At 39.5% G+C, this 23,429-nt stretch overlaps 1 protein-coding gene across 1 annotated transcript in view; it reads right to left on the bottom strand.

Moving 5' to 3' along the window:
- Positions 1 to 3,373: 3,373 nt before the first annotated feature.
- TG (thyroglobulin) overlaps positions 3,374 to 23,429 on the bottom strand; it is a 146,716-nt gene continuing 126,660 nt past the window's right edge. The window contains exons 45-48 of the mRNA XM_071421983.1: positions 20,174 to 20,278; positions 9,442 to 9,582; positions 8,491 to 8,681; positions 3,374 to 3,760 (exon numbers count right to left, since the gene is read on the bottom strand). Of these exons, the coding sequence (XP_071278084.1) occupies positions 3,648 to 3,760; positions 8,491 to 8,681; positions 9,442 to 9,582; positions 20,174 to 20,278 (550 nt within the window). The 3' untranslated portion in view covers positions 3,374 to 3,647. The remainder of the gene's footprint in view (positions 3,761 to 8,490; positions 8,682 to 9,441; positions 9,583 to 20,173; positions 20,279 to 23,429) is intronic.

The raw sequence follows: 23,429 nt of genomic DNA, 5'->3' as shown, positions 1-23,429 counted from the left end.
TATCCAGTCCCATCTGACTCTGATCAGAGGCCTAGAAGATACTAAAAGTTAGATTGCTTGTGCTCACCAGACTGCCTGATTGTGTAAGAAGCAGGAAAGATAAACTCCTGAGGCATTGCCTCTCATGCTATGATAGCAGAATATATGAGGAATAACAACAGGAAAATAATAGCTTTTGTAATGATCCAAAGTCTGTGCTGTGGAACACAGCATTCTCCAGACCCAGTCATACACCAGCCTCTCAAAGAGTGAGTAGATTTGTCAGGAATCCTGATGCAAAACTATTTTAATTGTCCTTGAGGGCACATGAGCTCTCAGCTGAGGTTCACTGAGTTTTAGCCAGTGCTGGATTCAAAGGGTCTTCCCTGGGCAGCTGGAAAACCAGGAGAAGGAGCCAACATCATCATGACCAAAGGCCATGCTAGAGGATTCACATCTGCAGGAGCAGGAAGTAACAATCCTCAGCATTGGGCCAGATCAGCCTCATATAGAAACAGGAAAAAAATAGAAAATTTTGAAAGCCCTGGCTATCTCACTTCTGATTAAGCACACTCTCTCATACCAGTGTCTGTGTTTCAAAGACCAAATGAGAACCATGTGGAGGATCTTTTGCTTTGTTTATTTTTTTTAAGCCTCACACAGGGAGAAGCAACAGTCCATAAATATCTAATTACTACTACATAAGCCACTGCTGTAGAGCAGTGTAGTTGGAGCAAGTTAGAGAGAATCTGAGTCTTTATGTAATACATAACATTGACTATGATGCTGCTATGGTGAAAGACTGAGTCCCTAATTTTAGCCAAGGGAATTATATGATGTGGGTAATAGCAGGATGACAACTGTGATGTTCCAGCTCTCTATGTGTCAAGTACTTATGCAAACAATCAATGTTCCAGCATTGCCATTAAGTCAGTTGTTTTCTTTCCAACTCTGCATGGTAAAATATTTCTAATACTCCACATTTTTTCTCTGTTGCCTAATACCTCCTATGTGAAAAAATCACACAAAATGCCCTAGGTTAGATATTCAAGTATTAAAAGCAACATATACAGAAAAGTTCTGATGGCTTGTCTTTCAAAAAGTTCAGATTAAATAACTTAAATGGCATTAACTTGAGTTGTCTGTGTGTGTGCTCATAGGAAGTTTTAAAGAATGTTGCCCTTTTAAAATATTATAGCCATTTCCAGTAGGAAGGAGGAAAGCATGGCTCTAGTTGTGCTTCTGTGCATTGCTTCAGCACCAGATCACTGGAGTCTTTGGTATTTCAGTTTAGAGCTCAATGACCTAAATAGTCTGGGAATGTATTTTTCTTACTAGGAATTATATGTGGGAGCAGACTTGGCCTCTCAGTATCACCCAGGCTAAAGTTTCCTGACCTCTGTCAGTCAGTCCACATGTGTGCTTTTCTAATTAAATCTCCTGTTGGATTTGACCAGGATATTTCTAACAGTGTGGTTCCCCATAAGAAAGAGGAGTAAAGTCAGGAAGGTGATGAGACTCACAGCCAAAAAGACTGAATCACTTGTGCTAATGAAAAAGTTGTCTTGGAATTCAAAGATGTTTCAGCTTAAGGATAGGGGATGCAAGATGAGGAAATGTGGAATTACAGGAACACAAAGGATCATGGGACTGCATTTGTCAGCATCAAAATGTGCCTTGACAGAAGCAAGTTTAAAGAAGCATGGAGAATGAGCAGGACTAGCATAAGAGGAGGGTGCAGAGAACTGGGGAAGAATATATTCATGCTTTTTTAAAGAGGAAACCAACACTAGGCTATAGAAAAGACACTTCTAGGAAACCTGGAGAGAGACAGAACGGTCTAAAGAGCTGCATCCACTGTAACAGGGTATGTGGGCGGAAGTCAGTCGTGAAATTAAGATGTTTTACAAAAAATCCACTCTTAAAGAGTCTCTTTTACCAAATTGCCCATTGAGCTGGATATCTCAGGAGGGGATATCCAGTCAGATAAAAAACCCAGTCAGACCTGTCCATCTAGCAGTCCTACTAGATGGCCAAGCCTGTAATTAGGAGCCTGCAAGGCTAAGTTGCTGCATTCCTAGCTCAAAATGAAAATCTTTTCTCAAATTCCTGAGATATCTCTGGGCTCAAGGTGGAGCTGAATAGTGAGTGGGAAAAGATTATATATTTGTCTTTCATTAACATAAGTCAATACTGAATCCTTTTAAATCTGCTCTCTGTTTGCCAGTTCTATGGGCAGCAGAATAATACTGGAGTTGCTGTGACCAACAATTTGTTCTCAAATAGGGCAAAAATAAGCCCAGTCTTGCCCAAGGAATCAGAGCTCCTGTATCTATGGTTACTGCAAAGAAAGCATCCTCTGTTGAGATAGATGTTTAATATCTGGGCTTTTTAAAAAGCTCTTAAATAGTTTTGGGTTTTGTTTTGTTTGGTTTTTTTTGGGTTTTTTTTTTCCCTTTACAGTTAGGTAGTTTAGGTATAGCTGATGTTGGAAACCAAGTTTGAGCTCTCCATATTTACTCTTTTATATTTAACCAGTTAACAAGCTTCTTGATTCTTCCAATGTTTTTACTATTTATTGAAAAGGATGTAAGTGTAAGAACTAGGAATGTTACACAGTTCTTCTTCCATCTTGGTAAGACCTTTGGAACCTGGATACATGGCAGGCAGCAGTAACAGCTCATGTGCTGTCAAAGGGCTCAAGCAGCAAACAAAACCTTATGAGTTGTTTTCCTAAACCATTTCAGCACTGCACAAGAAATTTGTGTCCTACTGGGCAACCTTGATTTTACTTTTTGTGAGGTCTCATGAACATGTGTGTGATACACTGTTAACTGAAGGCTGTCTGTTGCCAAATGAGCGCAGCAATAAATTAACAGCCTAATCCAAAATACCTTCAGAGCCATTAGAGGTATCTTATGATTTTCCTTATGCTTCAAAAACTATTGTGTATCTCATCTTCTTCTTTAAAAAGATAGGTGTCCCAGGGATGGCATGATCTAAGCTTTAATGAACATATTCTTTGCATTATCTCTTCTGTGTACTCTGCCTTATCCAAATAGTATTCAAATAATTTCACAGGGGACCATGAATATAGCATGTGCATGACTTCATGTGAACACACTCAATGCATACTCTTGATTCCCTTCTTAATTGCTCTTCCTTCCTACTCTAGACTTCTTCAGTTTTCTCCAGAATGCCAACCCAATCTCTCTCCTATCAGCAGCTTGTGATGGGATGAGTAATAAAAAGGATAATACAGATATGGCATTTAACAAATCTGAGCCTCATCATTAAGGGGCTTCTGAGTATTTTAATGTCTGTCCTTTTCTGGCTGGTGGTACCTAGAATATGCTGGCATTTGTGTAGTTGCAAGAAATAAAGACCAAGTGTATTTATTTTGGTTTTGCAGGTTTTATTATTACTTTTTTTTTTTTAATTACAGTCTCTTTCGAGTTAAAACATTAGCTGTAGTGCTCATTTTGTTATTAATTATTAAATTAATTATTAAATTAATTATTAAATTTTCTTGAAAACTACTTTATTCAAAGGTCTAATGGACTTGTTGAGAAAGTTAACTAAAAGAAGTGTTCATCTGGTGTGAGATGGTTGTGTGGATGCACAATTGTGTGACAAAGCCACCCCACAGCCCTGTGATTCCCTATTCCCTATCTGCTGTAAGCCACCTCATCTCCCAGGGGCTGGCTCTCCAGGGAGGTAACTTCACTTGGAGTTTCACCAGAGCTGTTTCCTGCAGAGGGCTCTCCACCACTTGCACTTCCTGAAAGGACAATACAATTAAGATTAAAATAGATGTCATATCATTGAGGCAGCAAGCTACAGCGTACACATTTTGTCAGTCACACCTAAAAACCTTTCATGCATAAATGTTATATATGTTCAAGCTATAAATGTTCAAGAAACTGGTTTTTCCAGTTGGCAATCCATTGCAAAATGCTTTAGAGTAATGGTAGATCACTTCATGATAATTAAGTATTGTCCTTTAAATAACTGCCATTGGAATACATAATAGTTTTTTCTCCACTCATGAAAGGTTTTATTTTTCTATTGTCTCCTGAAAATTCCTTGCCAGGTAGGAAGTGTGGGCAACATTAATTTTTTGTATGTCTGTAATCAAAAAGCCCCTAGCTCTCACCTCCAATAAATCTTTTCTTTGTTATTTTTTACCTTCTATAATTTCAGTTTTCAACCCTATTTCAGTGATGCAGTTGCCTCAACACCACCAAGTTCTGTCAAGAAAGTGCACTGAGGGTGTTTATTTAATGCCTCATAGCCAAAGTGCTCTCATTGCTGCACACATGTCCCTCATACTAAAGGAATGTTTTCTATTCAAGATTTCCTAAAAAGAAGGTGTGACTAGAAAGGATAAAAGATGAATGCTAACAACAACATTCCTGATTCAGTTTTGATTCAAGCGTGAACTCTGAATACTCTTACTTTGTTTGGACTCTCATTTGGCTTATATGGTATCCTAGAGCTCTTAGAGAAGGCTCCAGCTTTGCTACCTGTTGAATTTTCCATAGATAAAGTCCAACCTGGCTAACTTGGGCATGGGAAAAATATACCTAAAAGTCAAAATTTAGGCACATGAGTTAGGCAGACAAGATTTTACTGTGAGACACTAATGGCATTTCTTTCTCCCCAGCTGCAAGACTGTTACAGAGGTACTTGCTTTAGGAGGATTGGTTCTGTTTAGATACCAGCTAGAGGAGTAAGAGATGCAGGCTGGATCCAACTCCACCTGTTTGGGATGCACTGAGAGGCCTCTCACAAAGGGACTCACTGTTAGGCACACACAGTCCACCACACTATGTAACAGGAATGTTAGCATCCAGACATCTGTCTGAATATATATAAACATTCTGGAGCTCCTGTTTTGAACTGAATTTCTAACTGAATTTCAAGTTATTAACACATTCCCTGGAAAAAGCCATCCACTGCTCCTTTTTTCCACAATTGCCACTCTTCTTGTTTCTCAGTTTGATGTTTCCCATGGAAACCGTCATAATTCAAAATATAAAACACATCTTTGAAATGCAACCATGGGAGCTCCAAACCTCTTCAAGCACCATCACTTTCATAATTCCCCAAGCAAACTGCTCCTCAAAATGCCAACTTTACAAACTGGTCTCAAACAAAACTTCAAGAGATTGTTAGTTCATTGGCAATGAAACAGATTTCAAGTTCCCTCCATAGTTTGTAAAGACACTGCCAGCAAACATTATGATGAATCATTGCATTTATTACATGGATTTTTAAAAACTATCTTCAAATACAACAACATACATTCCAATTATGTGCCAGGGACAAATGATACATTCTGTCATTAAATATTTTGGTCTGATCACAAAATGAAACACAAACTTGGACAATTTTTTTACTAAATGGAAAGAAAATTACAGGTAACAGTTAAGATAAACAGCTTCTATATCCAGCAGTGAATAACCTAAAAGACATCTCAGATTCTTAATATGAGAGGTTTTATTCCAGAAGCTGAAATTTATGAGTTTAGCTTAAACCACAGCAAGGAATACCTCAGTTTTCTGTTGGACAGAGATATTGAGCTTTGAGCCTTTAGTCATCCCTGATTTGACATTTCCAAATCAAGACATTTCCCACAGCAGTATAAAAAGGATTGAGAAAAAATTTTTAAATGCCAGTTCCAGCTATATTTTATGATCATTGGTTTGTCCAGTTCTTCTCCATTTTATTGAAATAAATTGGGGATTTTTTTGCTTATAGATTCCAGATGGTATATGAAGCTGGAAAAATATTGATTTTAAGGAAAAGATGAGATGAACAAAACAGGATTCATCACAGCTGGTTGAGATTGCATCATACTAGATCCTGTACACTTTGTGATGTGAAGACTGGAATGTTTTGTTATCCATGCTTCTTGCTGGCACACTTCTAAATTCCATCAACTTGGCATGAGGCCACAAATTGCAACTCCCAACAACAATCCAAGGACACTTTCATGAACATTTATAATTTTTGAAAGGCAGAAAAGTGTTAGATTGGATCTTGGGGTAGCTGACAGACAAATAAATCCCCCTCAGGAAGGAGTACAAGGTGCAACATCCAAAAATGGTTTGCAGCATTGTTCTTTCAAATCTGGTGCTCAGCATATGCCAAGGTCCCACAGGACAGCCTGACAGCTCTCCAGGAGCAGAGGCTGGAGCAGTCAGGGAACAACAGAGGTGCAGGGCTTCAGTTCTGAAGGGAGGTACAGCAAACTGGGTGCAAGGACACACATCAACAAGGTAAAAAAAAATAATGTATAGGGACTCAATTCCTGCAGAATCTAACCTTTGGGAGCCACGCAGGTGATGAATTTCTTCTGGTAGACTGACACTGCTTTGGCATGAATTTCAGCACAATATCCTCTCAAAAATAAATTAAGGGTGTTCAGCCATCACCATCTGAGTTTTTTGCACTTTTTCTAAGTGAACTGATGAACATTATGAATCTTTTCTCATAAGGACTTAGGCTCAGATTGTTATAAAGAGAATCACAAGTGTCTCTGTAAATTACCATCCCAGGCTAAGGGGTCTGTAGCAGAAAAGGGTTTGATGTGATGTCTACTTAAATAGTATGAAAAAGTTTAATATTCAAGAGATAACAGATTAAAAATGACTATCAAAACAGTGTCAAGCCCACATTTCTGTGAGATGGAATTTAGCTTGGAATTTAGCTTAGATGGAATTTAGAAATCAGCTTTGTAACTGCATTACTATGGTGCTGAGGCCAAGCAAATACTGCCTTAGAGATCCAGCTGGGTGTACTCAGTTCTGCTTGAAGATTAACATGTACTTTTTAAACATTTTCTTGACAATCCATACTCCATAAATTTCACATTCTATGGCTTATTTTCAAATATTTTACTCAACCTTTTGAATTCTTCAAGTATGTTTTTCTATTGCTCCCCGTATTTTTATGTTTAACATGCAAGTATTTGGCTTTGGCTGTGGAGAAGAGCAGGATATTGAGCTAGACAGATCATTGGACTAAACCATACATGAATTTTGTGTTACTACACCAGTCTGGATAGTTTTAAATATTGTCTATGTTAAAACCAATATGCCCTGGTGGATATTTTCCCACTTTTGGGGGAATTTCCATAGGTGCTAGGAATAGCCTCTGTCCGTGGTGCTTGGTCAGCAGTCACTCTGCCAGAGCTGTGACTTCAGCCCAGTCTGGCATTACACAGCCACAGTGCTGTCAGGTGAGGTTCAAAAACATCTAGGAGTTATTGCCAGGACTGTTTAAACCTCAGAATAAAGCTGGGAAAATTAGCAATATCTCAATCAGCACAAAGCCATTGAAGACATCAAAGTATCCTCTCTAACCCTGAAAGACAATGAGGTATACCAAGAAACTGATGAAAAGGCTGACAACAAAATCTTGGCTCCACTTTGGAAGAAAGACCATGAGTAAAGATTGAGGTTGTCTATTGAATGAGAGAATTGATGCTCTGTGTCTGCATCAGAACCACCAGCTTGATGGTTCTGAGACATTTTAGTTTTGAGTCACTCAAACATCAGCCTCAGCCCATCTGAGGTCTCGTGTCAGGCACAGATAGCCTGGGTAGCTCAGTGTCTTGGAAAGTACATTTTGTTCCCAGAAATTCAACAGCCCCCAAAGCAGAGCAAGCCTGAACTGTATTCACTGTGAAGATGAATCCTTAGGACATAAAAAATAGATGCAAAACTTGCAGGCCTCCAAGAACAATTCAAAACATCTCTGCCTGCCAAAAAGGGATGGTTTTGTTTGGTTTGCTTGAGGCTATCCATATTTATTTACAAGATACACAGATATGAAGGGGAGTTTATTTACTAGAATAAATTCAGGACAGACAGCAGATTGAAATCTAAGGAGAGTTGCTTTACTGTCCTAAGCAGTAAGAAAAAATTGAAGGGCTCTCATGGCTGCATTAAAATTTATGGCAAATATAAAAGGACACATGCAAGAGGCATAATCCCCACAGCTATAAAAAAAGTCGAATAAACTAATGTACTGAGAAGTCAAAGCATGCAGGAACCATAACAAGATATAAAGCCTCAGCTGCAATTTTACAGTGGATGGAAATGATTTGTGCTCCTCCTAATCCATAGGAGTCTCAACATTCTCCTGTTAGGTGTTTCCAGTATGCAAAAGAGGCCTGTGTACACAGCCTTCCGGTTTACCCAGAGTGTATATTGTGACTGTAAATAGGGAGCAAGTTCTCTCTATGGCTTCATCACATCTTCTACCATCATAAGAACATTTCTCTACCTAGTTAAAGTCCAGGACAATTAAACTTTAATACACATTATCTGCTATAAAGTAAATTTGTTTAGTGTTACATTCTTAGCTATATACCCTGGACATTGCAAGATGTTTAATTTGCCAAAAGTGTTTTTCTACAGCAACATAACAGCACTATAGTCAGATAAAAACATTTAGCAGAGAATTTAGGGTTTATTTAATGTCAGAAAACACTCTTCTCACCTGTAGATGCTTTCAGCCTTCTGATATAATCAGACCAAAAGGAACAGTCTGCTTTTTTCAGTCCTTTAAGAGTCGGCAAAGAAACAGTGAATTCCTTGTAGTTATCGCCACCATCACTTGACAGATACATAGGCCAGGCAGGCATCACCCCCAGCATCCTTCTCGAGAAACTGTGTGGGTAGTTTGGATTTCTAAGGGAGTGGGAGACATTATCATTAGAAAAGAATGAACAATAAAATGATAAGAAGATTGGCTAGGTCAGGGAAATGTGTATCCAGTCCCTCTGACCAGAAGGGTTCAGATTCACTCCAGACTCGTGAATCATTCATGGTGCCTCATCTGACACCTCCTAAGAACAGGTACATAGAACCTGCATAGACACAGGCTTATGAACACCCTTAACAGCCTTCAATCCCAGCCCAACCCAAGACACTGGAAAAAGCACACTAAGTCAGTATTCCCACCATTCCCCCACTAGGTTTCCAGAGATACTCCTCATTCTCAAGCATGGCCACAGCACAGTAGCACAGAATGATATTCACAGAGTAATTGGTGAAGGGTGCACTGTGTCTTCTTGTGCTTTCCCTTTTCTTATGGGAGAAAGAGAACTCTTAGCCAAGAAGCTTAAGAATTGGGGTCCTAGAACTAAGCTCTGGAGACAAGAGCAAGGTCTTTGAAGCCTGCATGTACTTTAGTAGGATTTGCAGCTGGTCAATGGAGATAAAATGTCTATTCCCCCTGACTAAGTCTCATATTCTGAACCCTTGGTGTCTGCTCTGGTTGGTAACTTGGCTATGACTTTCTAACAGTGTGGACCAAATCCCACTGTAGTTTTACGAACTGTAGAGGAAATGGAGATGATTAAGTGAGGGCAGGGTCTGGACTGACGACATTCCCTCTACTTCTCACCATCTCCCCAGTCACAGCAATTCTTAAATGTCTCACACTTACCCAGAGTTTATGAAGTTGGAGATATACTGCATAATTTGCAAGGAAAGGCCCTTTTCTTCATCAGTAAATTGTGCTTCATACTTCGGGTAAAAGGGTAGACCAAATGCATACTGAACATCCAGCAGGAACTCCTGACCTGAGCTAAACCAAATATTTATAGGTAAGATAATTAAAACCATCATTTATTTATTTGTGGAAGTAAGAGAAATAAATTACTTCAGAGAATAAAGCAAAGTTGTAAATAATTAATGACCATTAATTAGAGTGTGGTGAGCTGTGGGACTTCTTCAATCCAAAACATAAATGAAGAGCAAGCAATAACAAGGAGAATTTTCCATTATGTTAGTGCAGTGTCTTTAACATTTGTTACAAAAGGAAACTGTGGAAGGCATTAGGGCACATTTTCTAAATTATCTGGGTGTATAAGGGAGAGTGATAGAGGGAGAAAGTCACTTGGCTATTACTTAAATGCCTCTTAAGTTTTGGACAGATTTTCACTAAAATTAAATTCAGAAAGTGGAAGCAAGTGGTGACATGGATTCTGGCAGCCACAATGGAAGGTTAATTATGGCTTATTTCACAGACTTGGAATAAAATTCTGGCCTTTCTTAGCAGAACTGGAGTTTTTCCATTGACTTCATTGTGGCCAGGATTCTGGATAAGAAAAGATGTAACAGGAGATGTTTATGAAGATTTCTCTTAGACATAGTTTTAATCTAATTTCTCTGCTGGCTGGGTGGTTTTGGTTCATCCCAAGTTTTATATGGCAGACAAATCAAAACAGCTTGAAATAATCTGATAAGATTTAAGATAGAACAACTGCTGTGTAGTTCCACATATATAACTCATTATAAGGAATATTTCAACATTTCAGAGACAAGATTGGCCAGGTAAGACTTGCAGGACCTAATTGCAAAGATTTCAACATTGTCAAGTCCTGCAGAACAACAGTAGCCAGCTTCTACAAATAAAATTATAACTAAACTATGTTCTACACATAGCTTTGAACCACAGCTCAGGGGGAGATATTTCTGGACTGGTCCAATTGCATTTTCCATATCTCCACATTTGGACAATGGTCTTATTGACTTGGTTTAAGGCTGCATGAAGGCAGACAGCATCAGGGGACCTGAGACAAGGAACAGATGTCTGTGAGTGAAGAATAAACAAATCCCAGATCCACTCAACAAGATTTCATCTGCAGTGGCATTTGTCAAAAGGTAGCACAACTGAAACTATTTTATCTTTGGGCATGAAATGCAGCAGCACTGGTGTGAATCTAATACTGCCTCCAATGGAACAAGGAATGTTCCACCACCATTATGGGCAGGTGGTCTAAAAGCAAGATGACTGGTTTACATTTTATGAGTGGTGGCACCAAAGCCTCTATTTTGAAAAGCATACAGCCCTCTAAATGAAATACATCTTGGGTTGTGTTTTCCTTAGTCTTATCATAATACCTCAGTAATACTTTGCATCTGGAAAGTGAATTATTCACAGATTATTCACCAAAAAAAATGTAGAACTGAAACAACATTAAAGCATATTTTTCTTCCCCAAATATTTATAAAAGGATTAAGCAAGATCATAGTTTAATAATTTTGCCTTAAAAATAATTTGCTTGGCCCAGTATATAACAGCAATTTCTTGTGTCAGTATTGCAGCAAAGGTAAGATATACTTAAAGAGGCAATTTTCTTGGCAAAGAAGAGTCACTTTTGATTAGATTAGAGGACATGAAATTAGATGAGGTGCAATGAAGAGACAAATCTATCATTTAGGGACTGCATAGCAGAGGTGAAACTTAGCTGTGAAGCTAAAACAAGTAAGCTGGGACTGGGGGTTTACCCCTAAATGGGATTTTGTTCTTAGCCCTCATGTTTCTAGAGGTGAAAACTGTTAAGGTCATAGTCCAGACTAATCTCATAAACAGAGAATTTACTGTGTTTGAAATTATTTGTATGACTGTACTAGGTTTGATACAGAGACATAAAGTGGTACAAACCCCTACAATTTCACAATCTGCTTTCAATATTTCTGCTTGATGAGAAAGAAAACATGAGGATGAGAGAAAACCTCTAAGGTTAAGAGGGAAAAGAGGCACATACATAAATGCACAGAAGAGCAGGAAAGACAACTGGGAAACATCTAGATGGCAGCTGGATGGGAAATATCAGGAGAATATTTCTGTCTCCTTCCTCAAACTCTGATCATAGAATCATAGAATCATGATCATAGAATCACAGAGTCATAGAATAACAGAACCATAAAATAGTTTGAGTCAGAAGGGACCAGAGGGAATTGAAAAATGCACAGAAATACCCAAACAAGGATTTTGGAGTCGTGTAGGAGCTCTGAACATATGAAAGGTAACACCAGGTAGTGACACTGTTTTCACTGGAAAAGTAGAGTGAGAGAAAGAAAGGAGAGACAAATAAATAAGTATTTATAGCTTTGCTGTTGGACACTGCCAGCTCTGAAGAGAGGTTTTTATTTCCTGAGCTGCTCCAAACTGCTCCCAAGCATGTGCTCAACAGCAGCAGCTCTAAATGGGGATGTGAAGGCCCCACAACTGTTGGACTTCAGAGGACAATTTAACAAAAGGGAGGACTGCAGAGACAAGGGCAAAAGGAGTTTTTAAGGAAACCAAATAGCAACTCCTCTACTGAAGGCCCTTTTCAAGGAACAGATCTATTATTTTAAAGACATCAGTGAATGTAATTATGTGTAAGGATGAAATCTTGGCTTTGATAACTTTACAGACTAGTACTTTGTGCAAAGGTGGCTCTTCAGATCTTCTCTGTATAGCTTTGCTTTTTAAGATGTCAATATTTTTCAGATTCACAGCTCTTTTTATTTGGCAGACCAGTAAATTATGCCATGGGGAAGAGAGAAGCCAGATCCTACAACTTTGTTCACACTAAAATGAGCTCTCAATGGGGAATTCTTACCTCACCTCAGAAGTGAAGTGCTGCTGGAGCCCAGTTTACAGAAAAATAGATGTTAAAATCAGAAACTTTGTGATATTCATAACCAACAATTTAACAACAGACCCTGAAATATCATTTGCTGGGAATTTTTATTATCCAGTGCCAAGCCATTTAACTGGGAAGGTACAGGTTCTGAGAAAATTTTCCTTAAACCTAAGATGGATTTTCCATTTAAATTTCCAAGTAGGAAAGACAGAAAGAGATTATTCAGCCACCAGATACTCCACTTCTCTCTCTGCAGAGCTGTGGCTACTTTCACACACAAAGGACAGCTTCAACAGGGAAGATTAAAAGATGAGTAGATCAGAATTTAGAGCAAAAACAGCCCAGTTATGGTTGATTTGGTTTAAATTCTGGTTCCAAATCAAGCAGAGCATAAATATAAGGCCCCATGTCCAAGAGCTGAAATTAAAATTTTTATCACAAGATTTTGGCACAGAAAAAAAAACAAGCCAAATCAACAACTAAAAAATACCAGACCAAAAAAAAAAACCCAAACCAAAATGCCTCACCACCACCCCCCCATTCAGAAATCCTCAAAAACTTTGCAAAATGGAATTGTCATTACTGGCAATCCATAATCAGGGCAGTCAGAACAGAATATGATCTGGCAGACTACCATGCTATGTTAGGACTGAATGCACAACTCAGAGCTGGGGCTGCAGGGACCTCACAGTGGGATCCATAGTAAATTAGGACATAGATCTCATTTTGAACCTTGTCCTTGTTCTAGGTCTGGCTAATTATTTCAGACTGGAAACTCATTTTGATGATTAATGACTTACTCTAGCCTAATATTTCTCCTTTTCCTTTCATTTAAAAATAGGCCTTACTCTCTGTTCCAACTAATATCAATTAATCTCAAAGCATTTTGAGTCATAGCTTCTATTCTTAGTTGCCTTCATGTAAATTTTGGTTCTATTTTAGACCTCCACACACAGACAGAAGCCAATGTAAATTAGCTCAAAATTTTAATAATATCCTATATGATACCAAAACACCAAACTTCCCACTGCTATTCAATCATTTACATTTTAAAATAACAAGATAGATATAACTAGCTAGAGTTCAGCCAGAATTACCAGTGATCATCTGAGAAATGCAGAAGAAACATTGTGCTCAAACTCATGTCAGTCACCAAGTAAAGCAGATGTTGGCAATCTGTGACAGATTGCTGAGATAATAAAACCATTTGTCCTTTAATGTAAACTTTTGTGAGAATAACTGCTCCTTCTAACAATTCTGTGAAATATTTTGTGTGAGAGAAGAGATCATGGCTTTCAGTTCCCAGCCTCACAATCAAGGCCCTGTTCTGTATCCCATTTGCAAGGACATGCCTACCACTGGGAAGGTAAAAATCCCCACCTCTTCAGTGTCACTTGGCTTTGCTGAGAACAGGTTATTTATATGCTGAGTGAGTTGAACAGCACAGGTTCTGAAACCCAGACTCAAAGGCTGCCCATAAATCTCCTGCTGATTTGAGCTGAAATAGGATTTCATAACAACTCTGTCCCAGGAGAAGAGGATATGATTTACATAAAATGTTCCACTGCCTGTGTGCTCTTCTGCCCCCATTCTGGTTTTTCTTTTCAACAAATGAATTTAAAATATTTTTGTAAGAATGATTGGAAATATTAAATGTGCAATTAAAATTGCACCCATCTGCATTATCTTCACATTAACACCAGCAGATTTTTCCAGAGTATATTTGCATATCCAGTATCCTGAAAAGCCATTGTCTCATCCATGTCATGGGAGAGGAGCAGCCTACCGACCCTGCACTTTGCTTGGACTGAAATGTTCATTTGTATGCCAAGCAAAAATAATTTTTAAAATTATATACAGCCACACACTTTATGAAAGGAAATGGTATGTGATTGCAGGGAGAAAAAAATAATCAAAGGATAGCTGGATATTTATAGAAATTCAGTGAGCCAATATGAGGCCTGGTGTGACCTCAGCAGTTCTAGGGATGCATTTGGCTCATTGTGTCTTCTCTCATCATGAACTCCTGCCAAAAAAATGGGGGAAAGGATGTGAAAAACAGATGAACGTTTTACTTTCTTCTTTTCAGGAAAATCAGGACATATGGAAAAAGCTTAACTCCTAACAGGATTAAACTGCCAAGTTTATCCACCTTTGTACCAAAAAAGCCCTGTAGATACATGTGATTTGCAAAAGTATTCTAGAGTTTGCTGTGTCTTTTCCACTTGAATTACTCCCAACAAACACAATGTTCCACTTTGCATTATAGCTGTGCCAATTAAAGAAAATAAAACTGAAATAGCAGACAGTAAATTCAAGAGCCTGAAAGCTCACACTAATTGAAAAAAAATATCATAGATCTTAAGGCAGAAAGAAAGAAAGCACTTTTATCAATTTGTCAGAACTCCTAAAGAACATAGATTACATAAATCTGTCAGGGAATTACTGTATTTAAGATCTAGTAATAGGCATGCTGACACTTGATTGGACTTTTGGGAGACAGAAATTCACGTGTTTGTTCAGTATGGCTACTCTTAAGCGGAATGAATGGATGAATTTCCAGAAAAAGGTGATGTGTACACCTAGAGACCCCAGAGAACCAAGGAGAACTTGGTGCTCAACATGCATCCACTTTGTGCTTGTCTTGTAGATTCCATTTGATAGGAACTGCCACTGCAGCACATGGAGCTCCAAAATTGCTTTGTCTTTTCCTGAGTCTTTCAGCTGAATTTTGGTTCATTTAAAGATGTTTTCTGCTTTTTCTGAGCTGGCTACTTTGCCTTTGCATATTTATTGCTAATTTTCAAGATCTGGAAAATCTACTGAATTACAAAGGCCTCTAAACTACTTCACAGGAAGAAAACACAAATTGTCCAGACCCCAAGCCTTTAGAAGCAGAGAAACTTTGCAAAGAGTTGAGAATGGGATGATGTGGCTGTATCAGTGGGACAGTGTTTTCATAGCTGCAGCTGGCACAAAGCAATGGATAAGGCCAAAGGAATGAGAGGCACTTCCAAAGCAACAACTTTTAGGGGGTGCCTGGGAGTACAGACTGGGATAGAGAGCACAATGACAAGTTGTTGTTGCAGCAAGTGCACACAGGCAATTGTGGTGCTTGCCCAGCTATGGAGCAGCATGCATTTTGTCACCACCCCACTGGTAATTTATTTGCCTTCTGTATTTATTTGAAGCCCAGAGGCAATCTCCTGTCTGCCTGCACAGCACCCAGACTGTGTCCCCAGCCTGTGGGGTGTTGGTATCACATCATCTCTCATGGGAGAGCATCAAGTGGACAGCAAGTAACGGATGGATTAAAGGACAGGGATATGATATAACTGTTGTGAAATGAAAAGAGCAGAAAAATCACCTTTAATTAAAGAGATATTAAGTATAGCCAGAATTCCTGCTGCATCCATAAAAAACAGAAATCAAGAATACTTCACATAGTTGAATGGATTTATACACAAACATATTTTGTTTTATCAGTCAGGAGTTCTCGCCTTCAGTTACAGGAATCTTAAGAAGTGTCACCAAACCCAGCCAACTATGTGAGCCTTGGCACACAGCAGCCTTTTAACAATTCACACTAACACACACCAGAATGCATGGCCAGGAGGTGAAGACAGCCCCAACCAAAATTACTCAAAAAAGGCAGCAGCTCATTAACCTTGGGTGAATCTGTCCCATGCAAAATCAAGAAAAGCTTTAATGATGACTATTATGGTCATGTTAATGACTACAAGATAAAGCCTCATTAAGTCTCAGTTTGATGCTTTTCCATCCTGCTGCTGTTGATGATGATCAGCCCCCCCTCAGTGGGCAGAGGACTGAATTTTAACCACCATCTTTAAGACAGGACATTTAGCACCACAGTGTGACTTGGAAACTGTGCTGACATGGCAAGAGGTGCTTCTTCAATATAATACACAAAAATCACCCAGAAACCTCTTGAAGGGTTAACAAGGCAAATCTTTGTACAGTTAATAATGTTATCCTTGTCAAAACATACTTCTCCTATCACACATTTCTTTACCATACCTAGAGCTACCCTCCAGTTCTCCCCACTAATCCTAGGCAGTGCTGAGCAGTCACATTCCTCCTACATTGTTTAGAATAAATGTTTACTCCAAGGCCTAAGTGTTCTCAAAGAGAGAGTGAGAAAATGGCAGCTGGGTCATGTATATATTTTTACCACAGATTATTAATGTGGGAGTTGGCTCCTCATTCAAATGGGAACTGAAGACTAAAGCAGACATGGTGTCATGCCAAGCTCAGGAGAATGCTACCACGTGGAAGGAGATATTATTTTGCTCTCTGCAAGATCCATTCATCTATTCAAAAACTGTCAGTTCATAGTTTTATGTGATTTTCCACATATGTCATAGACATCAACATAGAGCAGTCTTTTTAACCCTACCCTTTTATCTACACAGCCTGGATGTGTATGCATATGTGTATACATTTTAGAAACATCCAGCTGAGAGACAAACTTTGGCTAATTTACTTTTACTGGCAAAAATTCCTCCCTGTTTAACAATTTTTGTCTACTTTGCATCATTGTGGTTGAATTTGTCTTTACAGGCTGACTTCTCCCTCCCTCTTGTTTATTTTGCTGTTAGTTATTAAGTGAAACAGGAAATACCAGTACATTTTTCATTCCTGCATTTTAACTCTCTTTTTTGTTACATTTTGGGAGACACCTAAAGTAGGAGAGAGGTGACAAAGTAGAAATTGAAGAATGTGTTGCTATAGGGTGCCTTATCTAATTAGTGAATGGCTATTTTCCCAGACAGAATATTTTGTCCAAGAGTAACTAGTCTTCCACTGTTGTAATTATCTAAACATTATTTTAATGTAGTCTTTCCAATACTCCTTTGAGGTAACCATTAGCAATTATTATAGATTATATATAATTATATTATCATCATCTTTATGATACAGATTGCAAACACAGAGAGAAGGTCCATCTCCCATGTAAACTGACCTCTTAGGAACATTTTAGACACCAAAGTAAAAAAACCTCATTATTTTATCTTTGGCTATTGCATTTATTAACACAAAGAAATGGCTGTAACAGGGTTCTGCTATTCAGGCCTTTAATAGAATGTTTGCAGGGTTCAATTCTCACTTCTGCTGAGCAGGTTCACACCCACAAGTCCTGCCTTCCAGCCTAGGGTGTAGCTTATCTGGGAGAGTACATGCCTCTGCTTCCCCCCCTAGGAGTCACAGTTTTCAAAGAAGAACTTGAGAACTTTCAGGACTCTGTTCCAATGGTTACAGAAGTCTCATGGAAGTTGGGGACATGATTGCCAGATGTTTCCCCAAGATTAGTTTATATGTTCTACTCGAAGGCTGTTTCATGGATATCACTGGTTTTAGTCTGATAAGACAAATTGCTGATAATATTCCCAAGAACTGGTGTTTTTGTTCCAGATTCTTGAAGGTTTCCCATTTTTAGGAGTCACTCTCCCATTTGAAGCTCCTTCCCTCAACAGCATCACAGCACTGGTGTGAGTGGGGCTGCAATGCACCTCCATTGCATGGTGGGGGGAATGCTCTAGAGAGGGTGACATGGCAAAAGTGGAATGAAGAATAAAGGAAAATTAATTTATGAATGAATGAATGAATGAATGAATGAATGAATGAATGATAATATTTAAACAAAATACTTGCAGTGTATTCAGCAGAGGACCTAGTATGGGGTCCCTTGGGAAAATGAGGGTATCACTTCATAAATAGATACATTGTAGTGACAAATGAGATCCTCTCATACACAGGCAAGCTCAATTCTGCAACCTCTCTTAAAGTGCTTGCTTTTCAAGCATTTTTTTTCAGCACTTATTTTAATGGCACTTAAGGATAAGTAAAGATGAAAGGAGTAAGGATGCCATGCAGCATATCAAGTTGGGCCATTTCTCCTTGCAAGTGGCTTAACTTAAGGCAATTGAGCCTCTGCCTCACGTCCCTGCAAGGTTCAGACAGCATTCTGGCTTTGTTTGTTCTTTTAAAGAGGGTTATGAAGAAGCAAACCAATAACTTTTGCACTAAAGTTAAAGTAATTCACCTAGAACACCAGTGTCAACATAAATATAATTACAATGTGTAGCTGCATGCTATGTAAACTATTGCTGCACAGAAGAGTGTGAGGAGAGCTAAATAACATCAGCACAAGAGGAATCTTAAATAGGGCTGGATAGAAGAGAAAATTCTTATCAATTCAAAATCACTGCCTCAAAGCCAGTGGGTCTAAGCTGTATAAGTACTATTTAATCTACTTACAAATAAGATCTAATCGTAGATGGCTGGGTCACTGTCATTCTCCAAAGCAAGAAAAAACTTGCTGGCTCATTTGAGAACACATCTTTTCTTTTTGTGTGGCTGGATTTTTGGCATACCATAGCTCAGCCCTGTTTGGAGCCTTGTAAAAATCACTTATCTGGGCCTATCAGTAGCCAAATGGAACACTGTGAACATTCCCGCTGGAGCTGCCAGAGAAATAATGGCTCCCTGAGGATTAACTTCTCAGTTAAAAAGAAAGCAAGCCTGTGTTACCACAGCATAATGGCCTTCATCTGTAACCTAGATCTGGGCTGGCTTCTTTCAAATGCTTTTTCATTATGCTATCAGGAAGGAAAAAAACCCAGGCAGTTTGCAGGGAACTTCACAGGATCAAACGGTGCCAGTAGGAATCCACCATCCCTCCCCTAAGCCCTTTTGGAGGAAGCCTGAGAACAAGGAAAAGGTCTCAAAAAGCCTTCCTGGAGAGAGGTGAGGGGCAGACCAGGGGGCTGGGAACAAGCACGGCCTCCTCATAAGGAAACAGTATGAGGATAAGCATCCCTGTGTGCTTTCCTGCCCTGCTGTGGGGATTCAGGGAACAGAAGGGGAGACTGTCGCTGCAGTTTCTGGTCACCAAGCCTGTGAGAGCAGGAGCCACTCAGGTGAGTCACAGGGCAGCCCAAAGTGCTGACCACTGCCTGCAAATATCAGCACCTCTTCCTGACTTCTGTGAAGGGTTGAGTCTAAAATAAAGCCAGGGAATGTCACCTTAAAGGCCTCTGCCTCCCAGATTGTTCTGTGCCCAACAAGACATTGCATCTCCCACAGCCACTTAGGCCCTTCTGCCTAAAATATAATACAGCTTGTCCTGCTGACAATCTTTCCAGTAAGCTTCTAAAATGAAGGATGACACAGAGCTTGAGTCCACCAATGCTTGTGTGCAAAAATATTTTTCTTCCCATGAGACAGTCTTTCTGCAGAACAGCAGTCACAGTTCTGGCACAGGAAGGAATAAATCCCTGAGCTCATCCACACTGAAGGCCAGTCAGTACAACTGGACTACAACTGCACTGACCTCAAAAAAGGGCAGTGTTGAATTAATGTTGAGTAATTAGAAAATGACAGCCCATTTATCTTGAGAGCCATGGACTCCTGATGACTTGGACCAAATTCTGATTCTTTGTGGGAGGTTTATCAGATGCAGAGTAGGAATCTGAAAGGCTGGCTTTGGATCTGGTCAGGGTAGGTAAGCTGGAAAGGGGAAACTCAATTCAGATATCTAATGGGAAGTGCCTCAGTTCAGAAAAAGCATTCCTGTAGAGTCAAAGAATTTATTAGAGACCAATCCCTCCTTTGCTCATCTGAACTGTTTATTTGACATACCTACATCTATTAATTTATTCCACAGCATGCCCAAACAGTCAGCCCTGGTTTTACAAACTCTAAATCCAAGAAACATAATAATATCCATCTCCTTACCTGCTCTGTGAGGAGCTCTCAGGTACATGGTACATGAAGACATTTCCTTGAGAGGCAGCCCAGTAACTCGCCATGTTTATGATGGGACATGTGATAAACTGGTCACTATAAAAAAGGAGGAGCAGAGAACGGACACAGTTGTGTAAAGGAAAAAAGGAAAGAACCCCCACAAGGAACAGATATCTCTCTATCTTGATAGTTTACTTCAATTTTCCAAAACAGCTCATATCTCTGTCTTCAAGTTGAAGGAAACCACATTCACCCTCTACAAGACTAGCACTTCTCTAGAAGTGCTGTTTTATGGAGTGCTGAGCAATGATAGTAAACCAACCAGATCTGACACATAAGAATTATCCTGGCAAAAAAACCCCACATCAATCCCACTTTAGTCTAGTTTATAAGGGATCATGCTTATAGTAATTTAAAGTTCTTTATGGCACCTCTAGGTTGTGATGGCATCTAATAAGAGGTCTTATGTATTTCCTGGTTTAAGGATCAGTAATATAATTTCTGAATTTGAATCTGTGGGATTCTTGGGTAGAGTTTCCAGAACTGGAAGAGATAAGAGACCACTTTTAAAGATAACCTGCAGGGCGCATCAATATGGAATTCCTGGTGCAATATGTGTGGGAGAGAAAGATTAACCAATAAGAGTGCAAGAGGAAGTCAAATGGTCAATTTAACACCAGGACTAAAAGGTACAAGTGAAGCAAATGTATCCAAACCTTCCTACCTTCCTTTGCCCCAAGAAGGGGTGCTGGAAGGTGGGGTGAGCAGCAGCTGGAAGAAACATGAGTGGTTCAAGAGGGGCAGGTAGAAGAGAGGAGACCTGACTGCAATAAATCTCACTGTGTTTCCTCAAGGCAATGTTATATACACATGCACCCCCACTCCCCGTTCTTCCTGTGCCCGAGGACCCAGCACGTGCTTTGGGTGTTTATATACCTTTACCTAGGTGAGTGCACATAAACATTTCTGCTGAGGAACTGGGAGGTTTCAATTCTCAGTTTAGTGAATCTGAAACAGCAGCTTCTCCTTCAGACTTGGTAGGTTAAAAAAAAACAAAAAAAAAACACTGGTGCAAGAACAAATGGCATCAGAGAAGCATGAAAACGTGTTGCTATTTTTAACTGGTATGGTTATGAAAGGCACAGTTTGGGGACCTATCTTGGTTCAGAAGAGTTTATTTTAAGCTCATCTGTGAGACCACAAACTTTGGGCTCACTGACCACAGGGCTCTTCGACAGTTATGGTTGACAACACCCAAATGAAACAAAAATTACTGCTCTTCACACGCCTACCAGCATGGGGCTTCAGAGTAGCAGATGGTCTTTGAAAACCAGGGAGTCTGGGGAGAGCAATAGCCCTCAAGAAATGCTCTAAGTTACATTTCTCCAATTAAAATGGATTCTCAGTTGGTTCTGTGGGCGGGAAAAAAGTCAGCTATTCTGAGGAAGTATGAAAAAAACCCTAAATGCATAGTAACCACAAAAATGAAATGCCTGTCTCTTACAAGCATGGAATACCAGAGTTTTAAAAAGGAAAAAAAAAAAAAAAAGGGAAGAAAAAGAAAATTAAACTCATTTTACACTTGGGAAAAAAAATACCAGAAAATTGAAGCTAAAACAAATTTAAAAGCGGAATTATTTTAAAACCACAAAATATGCACAATGTATATAGTTTATAACAACCATTTATGTTGCTTTATCACACTTTGTAATCCTGTTAAAACTTTAGCAGTTAATTCCTTACATAAAACTTTTCTTGGCTTATACATCTATGCTGGTAGTAAGTTTTTTGTTATAAAGAAACAAAACTAAGGAGAAAAAACCCAAAACCAAACCAACCAAACATCAAAAAAAACAAAAAAAAAGACCAAAAAACCTGTTTTCTCCACCACATATGTGATGCTGATATAGGTGACTCTCATTCTGTACCTACTGTTTCACCTCACTTCCTGCTGCAGCTGGAGTAATTTCCAAAGTGCTTGAAGCAAAGTATCATCAGATGCCCTTGTCTCACTATTCATCCTTTTTCTTGGCCAGGAATAAACCATTCACTTCTTTCCTTAGCTGAGGTATTTGCCTCATATCATAAAGGAGCAGGTAATCCCTACACCCAGGAGGCTGCTGAGCCTGAGGAGCTGCTGGTGTATCCCATTCCTGCTGGAAATGTATGGTGTGTCCCATTCCTGCTGGAAATGTGTGGTGTGTCCCATTCCTGCTGGAAATGTGTGGTATATCCTATTCCTGCTGGAAATGTGTGGTGTGCCAACCCTTGCAGCTTTGCAAAAGTCAATGTTTGCACCACACTGAGCCCTGGGCTGAATGCCAGTGATCAAATGTGACAGCCCTGTGTTAAAACAGCTCCTTATAGAAGGTTCTCTGGGTGGGAAGAATGGTTTAAATGTAAATTGTACAGTGGTTTATTATGGCTTAAAACCTCACTGATCTAAAGAATATTCCCCCAGAGGTAACAGTGGTGATGGAAGGAGACTGAAGACAAGTTCTGGCTTTGATGCCCGTGTACCACAGTGCTTCTGCATGTACTGCAGGCAATGGTCCCAGTGTCATGGTGATGGGAGGCCCATCCCTGGGACAGGCTACAAAGGAGGACAAATGTGGCAAGATGTGTGAGTTGATAAATGGCACAAAGCTCAGACCACAACCCTCTGGCTTGTTTCCTCCATGACCTCAGTGCACCAGCACACCTGGACCACTCAAAAATGACTGTCTTCTTTTTGAATCAGATGTTTCCCAGAGAATCTTGGCTTCTGTTCTTCTCCTGCTCCTAAGGCTCTCCCAGAGCAATGTTCTGCAGCTCTGATGGAGGAATAAAAGGAAAATCCTCTCTCTGAGGTGTTGTGGAGAGGCTCACAGTGGGACAGAAAACACTGAGAGTGCAGACACCAGGAGCCTGTAGCTATGATGTCTCAGTTCAAAACACAGGTGGAACATCTTGGACAGGCCCATTTGGATTCAAGTCACCAGTTTATAAGCTACATCACATTAGAAAAGTAAAGAGTTTTCACAATGAATCTGCTCATAAAGCAGAGACAAGAATAGGGAAATAATTTTTTGATTCATTTCTGGAAAATCTGTTCCACTTACATGTCCAGTCTCTGAATTTGCTCAGAGGCAGAAAACAGGAAGTTTACAACTTCCACCTCCCAAAGGTCCATGCAATGTTTCAATGCAAAGGATGGGAGGGCATTTACTGCAGGCGAGTTGCTCATTCCTCTGCTGACATGCATGAG

This window comes from Agelaius tricolor, unplaced genomic scaffold (assembly GCF_023055355.1).
Source record: "Agelaius tricolor isolate 1412-34295 unplaced genomic scaffold, bAgeTri1.0.p SCAF_2, whole genome shotgun sequence".
NCBI classification, from domain to species: Eukaryota; Metazoa; Chordata; class Aves; order Passeriformes; family Icteridae; genus Agelaius; species Agelaius tricolor.
The sequence above is the reverse complement of the archived record's forward strand: the minus strand, read 5'-3'. Positions and strand labels throughout refer to the sequence as shown.